The sequence below is a fragment of the Scomber japonicus genome, chromosome 6 (assembly GCF_027409825.1).
Source record: "Scomber japonicus isolate fScoJap1 chromosome 6, fScoJap1.pri, whole genome shotgun sequence".
Taxonomy (NCBI): domain Eukaryota; kingdom Metazoa; phylum Chordata; class Actinopteri; order Scombriformes; family Scombridae; genus Scomber; species Scomber japonicus.
In genome coordinates, this window is record NC_070583.1 from 23,080,624 (window position 1) to 23,093,004 (window position 12,381).

Here is a 12,381-nt window from a genome sequence, read left to right on the forward strand (position 1 = left end):
GGAGGTGGGATTTGTTGCAGGGCCATTGTATTAGACTGCATTAGTTTTAGGTAGGTGTACACGATCAACTGTACGTATCCGTGCCAACATATGTCTGCCAAAAAATACCAAAAAAAGCAAATATAGAAATTACAATATAAAAAACCTAAATTATGCTTGAGGCAGTTTAGAAACTGCATATACATGGTCAATATTGATATTAGATTCAGCTTCACAAATGATGAATCTGCTGAGCTATAATGTTGAGTTTAGTCTGACCAGTACATTGAAATAGCCGATATTATCAGCCACATTTTTGGTTAATTACAAATATATCAGTATTGTAGTGTAGTGTACATGTTGGCCAAGAAATGCAGCACAGGAATGCCAAAGTGTATTTTCTAATAGTACATGCTGATCACAATAATTTAATAATTATATTTGAGGGCTCATTAATAAAATGATAGATTATAGTATCTAGTATTGGTCTGGTTCTTCTAAATCCAAAGTTTAAAGTAGAAAACTCTCTAAAAGCGACTTTTGCTTTTACAACCTTTTTTTTTTTTTTTGAGCTTGTGGATAAATGTTACCACAAGAAAATAAAGCAAGAAACAACTCTTTTCACCAAGGTGAAAGCAATCAGTTGAACTTTCTGTGCCTCACTGTTTTTAGTCAATAATGTGATTGACTATGGTCTTGAAATACCAAAGAGCAGCAGTCAATACAGCACAGTATTACTTCAATCTTTCTCCTCTCCCACAGTTATCATTTCAGTGCAGCATCACAGACAATAAGCGTGAAGATGACAGGCACAGGAAAAGGGACGGAGGAAGAGAGTCGGTCTGCATTTCAAATTACACAGCCTTATTCAGTAATTGATTTCAGCGTTTGTAATTTTCTGTAATCCTGGTGTTCACCGTGAGAGGAGAGGAATTCATTTTCTGCAGGAAATGAATTAGGGGACGGCGAGAGATAAAATGGGTGTTGTAGAACACACCTGAACACAAGTGTGAGGACGAAAATGAGATTGGTTTCCCCGAGCCCCCCCCCCCCCCAGACATCTCATTTGATTGGCTGAGCTCAACTGCCAACGATGGCCTGGCAGCCTTGTCGAAGCAGAATTTATTCCATTTTGTGGCAAAGTGATGGAGATGAGGCCTCTCTGGCCTGAGATGAAGTACATTATTGAGTAAAATGACAGGAGGAAAATGTGCGCTTCATGCATTTGGAAGAGGAAGCTCGACTGGTGAACAGGCAGAATAAGATCAAAGCCATGTGAATTAAATAACCGTCTGATTAGAAAGATTTGTCATAGAAATTCAGAGTGAATGAATCCAGAAAATGACAGAAAAACATTTTATAACACAATAAGAATTCTAATTTTTAAGCGTGTTAAAGAATTACTTGACATTTTAGGACATGGTTATTCACTTTCTTGCTGAGAGTTAAATGAGATACCACTCTGTCATACCTGTCTGGTAACACATCTACAGCCAACTGCTGGTATAATTAGCTTAGCATAAAGACTGGAAATAGAGAAACAGCTAGCCTGGTTATCTCCAAAGGTCACTAAGTCCACCTTTGTTCATTAAATAACACATCATACCTCACTCAAATTTAAATGAATACAAAAAAGCATAAATGGCTTCTGATTTTTAATAGATTTTACTAGCTGTTGCTAAAACTCATTACTTGGTTGAGAAATTGTTTCCTGATTTGTTTTAAAAGCAGTTCATTAAAGGCCCTTAAATACACACAATAGATGATAAGAGGTTATATCCTGATGTAATAATCTGTGACACTTGAAATAAACTGTATGCATTCTCATTTATTTACATCACATTCACATTACAGTTAGTCATAATTATGCTACAGCACGACACTGTAATATACAAAAAGTGCTGCTGCAATTTTAGTTCAGATCACAGTCGACTTCTTCCAGACTTTCAGATGTAATTGCACACAACACAAAAAACTGCAAAACACAAGTTTCCCTTCAGGTCCCCGAAATCACAACTCTTCTCCTATAAAATACACAATTTAAATACCCAAAGAGGTGCTGAAATCTCCTCCAACACAGTGCAAGACATTTAAAGCAGTTATTTCAACACAATTCATAAAAAGGTAGACCCCTCGCCTTCCAGCCCAGAAGTGACAGTTTGAGTGTGACAGACTTTCAAAAAGATATTAAAACCATAACAGCCACGGAGTTTTGATCAGAATAATTCAAGTACAACAATAGGCTTATGATTCAACAGCTCAGGTTCAGTAGAACAAAAAAGGGAATGATGAATAAAATTCCTCTCAAATGGGAGCAAAGCAACAAGTGATATTAAAAAGTCAACATGTTTACAGACTTCCTTTGCCAGTGTTTTGAATAATATTGCACTCCGAAATAATTTAAATACAGTCACTGTCGAGTGATTATGTTGCAATATTCACCTTTTTTCTGCAGTGAAAATAATTTCTTAAAAGCATCATTAGTAATAGATTTAAATATGACCTGTACAGCTGACCTATATGTTTAGGTAGTTAAACCAGGAGGAACAAAAATGATAATAACAATAATACAGCAGATAAGTATTTAGAGAAAGGCTTTAAATTTGAACAAGCTACTAAATCTGCACATGAACACATGATCATGACAGAGGGAGATTTTCAGAGTACAAAAACTAATGAATAATTACAGAGGGATTGGGTGACTTTAAACATTGTTCTGTCGCTCTCAGCCCAAGGTGAGAGCCTGTGCAGTGCCAGTCGTCCGGCCGCTCCACCTATCTGATGTTGATTAGCCCCTGCCCCGTTGCCATGGCAGCCGCCGCCAAAAAGCTCAGAGCAGGTCAGGCAGTATGAGGCCTGGGGGTTTAGGCTCCACACAGTTAATCCAGAAATTGGCACAGCTGGCGTGGTACTGGTGGCCTCCGTACAGCAGCTTGAAGTTGTCCGTCTCCGAGTTGAACGCCTGTCAAAGTGAAAGGTTGGAATATGTGAGACGTGAAACATGGAGACAATACACCCAATTCAGGGAGGAAGAGGAATATGCAGGGTGTGGAGAACAAATGGGAGAACTACCTTATCACTTCACTCTGTACTACTGCTAAACCACTACTGTCACACAGCTATGATTTATCAGCCTCCGTATTTCCAAGTATACGTCTAATTTGTGTCCTGCATTCTACAGTTGGAGGTTAAATAATAAGACCAGGCACCAATGTTCATTTACAGCATGATTCACATCTTGATTTAAGAGCTACGCTGAGGACTAGCTTTTCTGTACATGACCCTGATGTACATTCCTGCCAAGCTTCTCCTGAGAAAAAGCAACCTCCAGCAATAAAAAGGATTTGAATACGCATGGGTGTGCAGGCATTCAATACCTGCTAGAAAAGATTTAGCCTTTTCACTTGTTTAAAATGCCCTGCATATAATTGTATTGAAGTGTTTGCAGAGGAAAAGTAAAGAAAAAAAAATCAATTCTGTATAAATACACTCAATCTACAGAATCACCACAATCAGATCAAACACTTGCTGATTTATTGATCACATAGTTTACAGACTCTCTATTGATCTGTGGACTCTCAGCAAACCAGTAAGTGACTGATTTCTGATGGAAGACTGCTGTCACGTCTGAATTCAAAGCACGTGGATCCTTCCTGCTGTGACATATTTAAGCTGCATGAGCGACTCATGGAGGCAAGACAGGCCTGTTGATATTTCTATGATTGTGGTGGAATAAATGAATATGCACCACATGACACTGAGACGTGCCCAAAGAGAGACCTCAAATGTCGCAAAGGTATAACACAGTGGGAGACATCGCTATATTGTATATGGATTTATTTCCACATGCTCTCGCAGTCGGGTCGCAACCTGTGAAGTGTTTTAGTACAAATCTCTACCAAAAAAGAGTTTGATTTTAACACTTAATTTGTCTCTTACGTCAAAATTCCTGTGTTTTAATCTGTAATCATGATCTTGCAAAACATTAGTAGACATTGTGCATGTTGCTGTGTCACACTTGAATGTGCACATGACGACAGACAGCCATTATGTTGGAAATAAACTGTATCGTCTTGAAGTTCTACGTCTGAGAAGCTGATGCCACAAAATGCAATTTTAAAAGTGAGTGGGGGGAAAAAAATAAAAATCCTGAAATTGACATTTTTTATGACTTCAACAGTCCAAAGTACTTTACTACAATGGCAGACAATGCAAGATTATTCTATAAAACAAAAGCTGCCAGCTGTTGAATGTAGATTAGTAAATATTAATTTGTGCATCATTACATAATGAAACAAAAAGAGTCTTTGGCTTTCTTAGCTTAACAGTTGAGGTCATGATGGGATAAATGGCCACCAGTTACTGTCATTCCATATATTTCAACTTAATATGTCAAATTTTGTGCAATGTTTTAATTAAATAAAGACACAGGATTTAAGTCCTAGTCAGAAGATTTTGATGACCTCAGTTTTAAAATTGAAGTTGATCAAAGAGCGACTGCTTCATGAGGGGAAAGGTGGTGGAACCATCATCATGTCCACTCCTGTTGTTGGGAATACTGATCAATTTATTTGGCTCAAGATAAAAAAAGAACGACACAAATCTCCACAGAGTCAAAATAATAAAATATTTCAGCTGCTTTCAAAAATCCAATTTGCTTTTGTGCTTGAATGACTCTCCACATATAAAATCTGAATACACTGTAGCTATTCAGACAACACTTGAGCACCGTGACGCGAGTTTGCATTTTCACCGGTCCCAGCTGGAGCACTGCGTGTGCAATCAGGAGATGCTAATGTGTGTGATGTACAGTTTAAGAGTTTGCATCCCTGGTGAAATACTGGAGCCGAAAGCGGGAGAGAGTGAGGAATGAGTCATGTGCAGTGAATCATAGCCTCCCACGCAGAAGGAGAGGGGAGACGCATGCAGAAAGCAACAACTGCATACAAAAAAAAACAACAGCCCACCACAACACACCACAAGTCAAACGTAATCTCCACCTGCCTGAATGCAGTCTGCAGCATAGACGCTCCAGCTGGATGAAGGGCTCACTCATGCAAACTGAATGGCATGTTTCCACGCTTTTTTCTTTTCTTTTCTCTCACACACACATTTCACATGCTGAGCAATTCCTTTAGAAGCTCTTTTGTGCCCTGGCCTACTTGTTTCGTCAAACCTGCACTTAGCTGGTGATGTTGGAAGGAGAGGACGCCAAATGAAAGGGTGGTCGCACAAAGACGTACTGTAATGCCTCCTCCTTTCACTGCAGAGCCTTTCACTCTCTAACCTCAATTTTTCTTCTCACCTTTTAACCCTCTCCCACTCCCAAGTTCTCTTAGACTTCACCTGTATATCACTGAATGAGTGCTAATTTAGTCTGTTTTAACAGCGGCGGTGCAGATGCACGCTGTATATCCTTAAGCCTTTTAGCCCGGCAGCCACTGGTAACTCCGCTCTGAAACAAGACTATTCATGCTTTCAAGTCAGACAGAGCTGGTCAGATAAAAGTGTGACTCCACTAATTCAACTAACCTTTGCAGGTGCCTGTAAAGGTTATGACCCTCTACAAAGAGACATGAATCATACAGAGGTGCTACGTGATTAGATCATATTATAATCTAACCTAAATCTAAAATCTGCTTTTCTATCATTTCTAATATCATCGTAAGAGTTCAAAATAAATGGGGCATAATTACCCTTAACTTCCTGTCATTGTCTTTTGTCAATGCCTGTAAGCACAAGAAGTGTCAGCATGATGCAGCATATTCATGCAATGCCAAAAGTAGTAGAAAGAGAAGTATGCAGAGAATGAGAAACAAGCCCACATTCAGTTGAGTTTTTGTCAGTAAAGAGCTCTCATTTTTCCCCATGAAGGTTTGTGGATGAAAATATGAAAGTTATTACCCCCCAGGGCTCCTACACATTTTCTGTCTCATTCTTCTTGAGTTGATCTGAATGTATTAACTCAGGATTTCAGTCAGTGTTAGCAGCAGATGCTGACAGAAGCCGATCAGTATGGCTATCACAGATAAACCACCATTGTTTATAAATAAGAAATATTCTTTATAGGGATAAATATGCACATAAGGTTTGTGTGGTGTTTTTTTCAAGAAAGACATTTTGTAGATGTCTAAACTTAACACCTGGTATAGTCTAAAATGTATGGATATACAAGATATAATATTTCTCTGCCCTTCTTAGCTGTGTAGGAACCCTGGAAACTTGAGCTACACTGATGCAGGCTGTGACAGAGATGGTAAACCCAACAACAGATTTATAAACTGAAATTTTGAGCAGATGGGAACACACAGGAAAAAAAATCTTACAAAGTTTGGACCTGAAATTCATTTCAGTACTGCTGCCATATTTCCATAAGTAAAAAGCTTCACAGCCTTAATAATCAATCCAAATCCATGAGGCACTTCAGAAACCTGCATTAATACAAACAGCCAGAAATGCTAAATTATTCAACTTAAAATCCTTTCCAGTGCTTCTCTCTGTAATTGCACAAATTAGCATTTATCATTTAATAGAAGCGCTGGAGCATCATTAGCTGAAAAATATCACTGGTGATAAAACTTGTAACTGCTGCTGCCTTTAAGTGACAAACTGAGATTAGATGAAGCTGCTGCTAGTTGCCCATCTCTGCCTCCAGACCTGAAGAGGGAGAACGATGAAAAAACTGCTACATGTCAGAAGTATTGCTCGAACAGCGACAAGGTGAGACTGAGAACTTTCGAGGAAGGATTTTACCTCTGTCTAAATGGAAAATTAAAATTCATAGCATGAATTAACTCGGAACCATTAAGCTCTCTTGTTGTCAAGTATCTTTCACATTTCTTTGAAGGCACATCAACATCTCCACCCTTCTGTACCTTTGGTTAAAAAATAAATAAGCACCTCTTCACTAAAGGACAATGCAACAATCAGTGCTGCCTGCTGTAGCCAAAGCTGCTCTTTCACTTCATTATACTCTGAGGGGATGCTATTCTCCACTTGGCTATTATGCATTCTTACCCGTGTGGCTCTGCCAAAAATGTAATTAAAAGATGGGTTATTAATCTCATGCTAGTGGCACAGAGACAAAATAAAACTGCATTAATTTTCCAGCCTGGCTTTATGCACACGAGAGAGAGGTGAGAGACGGAGTGTGTTTGTGTGTGCAGGTCTATTATCAGCTGTACTCCCTGCTTATGACTAATGTGTAAGCCACATCTGCTCGCGGCCTAGATGCCTCTCTGTCAGCCATATCTTGCCTGGACCATCCATCTGGCTCTGGCTGAGCAACAGAGGGAACGCAAGAAACAATCAGCGTCACCATCCTGCCCTCTAAACCACAGGGTCCGAGGATACCATTAATGGCCCATGTCGATGAAAATCACAGCCACTGTAGGCAAGGAGGTAGACATTCTGCACATAGTGCCCCAGTAAGAGTTAATAGGTGAACAGTTATCAGAAAACACCCAATGGTTGTTAGCTGGAAGTGGCGAGGTGAGCCATTAATTCAAGATAGAGGCGACAGAATAGAAAATGAAGCCCTCCCAAGACAAAGTAACAATCTTTTTGACCTTGAAGAACCAATCCCAGAGTGCAAAAACTCACCCTGAGGTGCCAAAGTGACAATTCTCCTCTCTCACTCAGTTTCTTCGAGAGCACACACTGTTATCTTTAGACACTTTTTTTCAGTCATCCTTCAGTAAAACAGCTAGGAGATAACAGTGATTGTTCACTAAACCCCTCCCCCAATCTGCGATTGTCCAATCATAGCTTTGCAAACTAGGCACGGCAGATCTGTCAAGCTTTGTAGTAAGAGTGATACTTAGCACTTAAACAATTAGTGGTGATGTATTTTTCCTAGCCTTTCCAAAATCAGAAAGTGTTCAAATGTAAAGAATGCACTAAAGTTTATGTAGCATGTCAGGCTAATTATCTTATATTAGCAACATTAGTTAGTTGTAAGTAATATTAGTGTGAGTGTGGCTCTTGATAGTATCATAGTTAAGGCTAACATTAGTGATCCGTGGAAGGTTTTAAAGCAATCTGAGCAAATGTTTCCTTTTCCAAACACAGTTAGTCTTCATCCTAATATCAAAAGTAAAAAACATACTGTTTTGTATAGTTTTGTAGTGAGATAACAGGATGAATTTACATTTTTCCCTATCGTGCTTAGATTACCAACTACATTACAAAAACATTGCTGCTTTATTTACATGTTTCTTATATATATATATCATTAACTAAGGATGCTGACTTTTGTCCTGGGACATGCAGGTTTTGCTTAAGTCTCTGCGAGATTTCATATAGCAATCATAGCCAGCACCAGAATCAACCTTGTTAACCAACTTACATAGTTAATGTTAGTTTAATTTTATTTAGATGTCATAGCTAAAACTAATTAAAGCTGACAATGTTGCTGACCAGAATTGAGAAACCTATTTTTATCGATCTTTGTGACATCAATGACTCAAAGTTTAAAAAATGACTAAGAATTGAGAGTCAAATCTGCCATTGTTATCATAATAAACTGCATGTGTGGTGGGAGAAGAGGAAGCTTGACAGGCATAGCAACAGTAACTAAGGGGAGCAAAGCTTAGTGAACAGTTAACTGATCCACCTATAAAGAGAGTGATAATGTCTGAAGCTTTCTATCTGGTTGTGTGGAAGCAAACAATTGCTGTTCGCCTATGCAATAGCAGGAGTGGAGAGAAGTGAATCCTGTCACTTTAGCCCCCCACCCACTCGGCCGGGCTTGTCGCTAAGAGGAGAAAAGGCCCCCTGAGGCCCCCAGTGGGAAAGAGTGGAATGAGATTTGGTTGACAGTTCACTGTCTCATACTCGTTTAAACAGACGTCCAAAACTGCTTTCTTCTTTGTTCTGCAAAATGTTTCAAAGTCAAAGAAGTGTCAGTTTTTATCCGCTTTGGATGAACACAACATTCATGAAAAAAAGTATCCAGTATCCAGTAACAGTAAGACTGAGTGTGTACGTGTATGTGTGTGTGCACAAACCTTGCTGCGAGCGTCGACGTTGAGTAGACACACCCCACAAGCCAACTCTTTGGCATTCTTGATGCCGTGTCTCAGAATACAGGAGGAGAAATCTAGGGAGCTTTCATCAGGCTGCACAAGCAGACATACAAACACACACACACACACACACACACAAGCAGAAAAAAACACACAAACAAATTTTACTTCCTGCCACAGGGTGAATGCAGTCATTTCTATTCTTATAATAACAGCAATGAAAACAAGTCTGCTTACAGTAAACATCTCTGAGCCTCATCAGCTTCTTAAAAAGACTATGCTTTACTTCAACTATGTGGAAGAAAAACAAACACCTGAATATACATCTTTCATCGTTGAAAAAGTAATGCAAATTTGCCCAAGCTTCAATTAAACAGTGTTCTTGTTTTATTTCTCTCTCCCTCCTTGAGAAACTGTGTCAGTTTTATCTTCTTGTGAAAACAGTATTCGTCCTCTACTGGCTCTGTGGAAGAGGACAGTCCTCCTGTGTGCTTCTGTTTACAGACACTTGCAGACAGCTGGATAAATAAATCTATACAGTTCTTGTCATCCTTGTTGATCCAAACACCAGCGAACCAAAAGGCTACAGATACATTGCATCCAAATCAATAGATTATTGATCTGGACCTAATGAACCGAACATACTGGATTCACTAACATTTCATTATGTTATTGGCAGCCTTTTCATTGTTAATTGATGTACAATGCTCTATTATCATGTGTATTTGTGTGCCTGCACTTGGAGAGTATAAAAATGTCTGGATGATAAAAGAAAGCAGCTGCTTACATAAATCAGTATATTTTTTTTGAGTGTTTGGTTATTTTATGTCTGTCTGTTCTCTCACCGCAAGCTTGGCCAGCGACATAAAGCCCATAAGGTTGTTCCACACGCGGCTGATGTCCTTCAGCAGCTGCTGCAGCTTCTCAGAGCACACAGCTGTCGCTTTGATGCCCAGCTCCACACGCCTTGTGACACGATACACTTCCACCACACCTGACAATGAAAATAAATAAATAAACACAAGCACACACATCATAAAAACATATTTTGTTGCCCTTTCTCCACTGCTTTTTGTCACTCACTGTGACATGTTTGCTGCTCACAGCTCATTAAAAGCAGAAAAACACAATAAGGGAGCAGGACCTTGTCAGACCAGGCAGTGATAAGCCATCAGACCAGAGGTAGTTTTAATCTTATCCTCTCTGTCCTTCAGAGGGTGTAAGGCCACACACAGAGTTCTTTAACAGACGCTCATACCCAGTATGCAGTGAATCCTGGCTTGTTTATAGTGTGGTGAGCGAGTGTGTGTGTGTGTGTGTGTGTGTAATTCCTCACCCAGCAGGTACTCCATGCCCTGAGCAGACTGGATGACCTCAGTGCAGACAGAGGAGCTGCTGATGCCATTTAGGGTGTTGTTGGCTTTGGTGATTACCTGCATGTGGGATGAGAGCAGTCAGCATGTTTTTGCTCATCGTAATCAACATTATTGTGCAACAGCCGACCGACATGTTTGTCATATGTATAACTTCTACCAAAAAGTGTATGTTGGTCATTTGTGAGATGTCTTGCTGACAAAATAAAGACATAGACTACTTTTGGACCAAGAAAAAGCTGCCTATCTATACTTTTTTCTAAGATTAACACCATCATGATTTGTATTTTATTTTTACTTGTAACTATGTAAATCATAAGGGTTATTTCCAATATAAATCAGGGGTCAACAAAAGAACATATCCCAAAACTTACATGATCAGAAAAATGTCCTTTGATTTAACAAGTGGTTGAAACTAAAATCTGTCCATTCTGGTTATCTTAATTTATTTGACAAATTGTGTACACAACTTTGCAATGCGACAGGGTCGGACACAGGACACAAATATACAAACCTCCAGAGCACTTTCCAGACACCTCTGCCATTCATATGCGTAGCGCTCACTCTCCTGAAACAACACAGCACAGAATTATCTCAAATGAACACAAAGGCAAAGCAGAATAGGATAAGTAGCTGTGTGAGTGCTGGCAGCTTTTAACAGTCCTGAGTGCTGCGCTGGAATCTGGAGGTTAATGACATCGGGTGCTGTTAGCCACGCCGACCCTGTCTCACCTCCACTTCCCCAGTCAGATCCTTGTATTTGTCCCTGATGACAGGCAGGGCGGGCTTTTCACTCAGGGTGCTGGATCGGTCCCTGAAGGGCTGCTCCGGAGCCGGAGATGGGGGCGAACGCCCAATCTCCTTCTCGCCCAAACTGTGACTGCGTTTATGTGAGCCTGAGGCAAAGACAGGAGAGACAGGAGGAAGATGGATAATGTTAGAGAGGGCCAAAAAACACACAAACTCTTTTTGGTTCAGTAATGGCGATGACTCATTTTGAGATATGCACCTGTTTGTTTGCAACCATTATACTTCCATTCTGTTGCGGCTAATTCCTCCAGGACAAGAACAGCATGAGTAAATACTTAATTTGTGACAAACAATAATTACGAACAAAACAGAGGCACAAATATGCAGGTATGAATTATTCATAGGGACTCATAGACTGACAAATCCTGGCAGGGTACCACAACAAACATGGACACAAACACACGCTAAGCCCCGACTATTCCATTGGGGCTGGCAGTTAGCGCCTGTGTGTGCGCGTGTGAGTGAGGGTTGCCCAGACACAGGTAATCTACCCCCCAACTCCTCTACCACCTACAGAGACATGCGTCATAGCTTCTCTCCCACCCCACACATAACCAAAAAGCCCCACTAGGATCAGATTACTGTTCCACTGGAAAAAGAAATAAGTAAAGCAGCACTGGGAGATAAATCTATGGGGCAAATGGGCTTTTATCACAGTGCAGGAAACGCTAATAAATTATTCGAGGAACAAAACGCCAGCAAACAGTGGTTAAAAAATGAACAGTCTTCAAGTGGATATGGTTAATTTCTGCTCATGGATTTGTTGGCCCTCTGCTAATCCATCTCACCAGCTACAGCCGTTAGACCAGGCTGTCATCTCAACACTGCCATCTAATGTCTAACAGCTTTATTGCAGATCTGATGGACCTAGTATGAGGGTATGAGGTGGGGTGGGCACAGATGCTTCTTGGTCTAGTGTTGCTCTGGTGTTGTGTTTTGAAATGTAAAATCATGACATATCTGGCTGCTATTTAGATATTGTCACATTTTAGAGCTGAAACCATTAATCGGTTAATCAGTTAGTCACAACAATTCTGATTATCAATTTGTGGTTTATGTACCTTGCTAAGCAAGAAAGGCCAAATATTTGCTGGTTACAGCTTCTCAGATTTAAGGGCTTGATGTTTTTCAGGTTTAATAACATCTTTATCAGCGTGTTTGGACTTTTCATCAGGTTCTTTGAAATTGTGATG

The 12,381-nt window shown here is 40.0% G+C and overlaps 1 protein-coding gene across 1 annotated transcript in view; it reads right to left on the minus strand.

The window, feature by feature from the left end:
• Nucleotides 1–1,789: 1,789 nt before the first annotated feature.
• Nucleotides 1,790–12,381, minus strand: part of synrg (synergin, gamma) — a 29,305-nt gene continuing 18,713 nt past the window's right edge. Inside the window, exons 16-21 of the mRNA XM_053320638.1 lie at nt 11,111–11,274; nt 10,893–10,946; nt 10,342–10,438; nt 9,851–9,999; nt 8,988–9,098; nt 1,790–2,941 (exon numbers count right to left, since the gene is read on the minus strand). Of these exons, the coding sequence (XP_053176613.1) occupies nt 2,810–2,941; nt 8,988–9,098; nt 9,851–9,999; nt 10,342–10,438; nt 10,893–10,946; nt 11,111–11,274 (707 nt within the window). The 3' untranslated portion in view covers nt 1,790–2,809. The remainder of the gene's footprint in view (nt 2,942–8,987; nt 9,099–9,850; nt 10,000–10,341; nt 10,439–10,892; nt 10,947–11,110; nt 11,275–12,381) is intronic.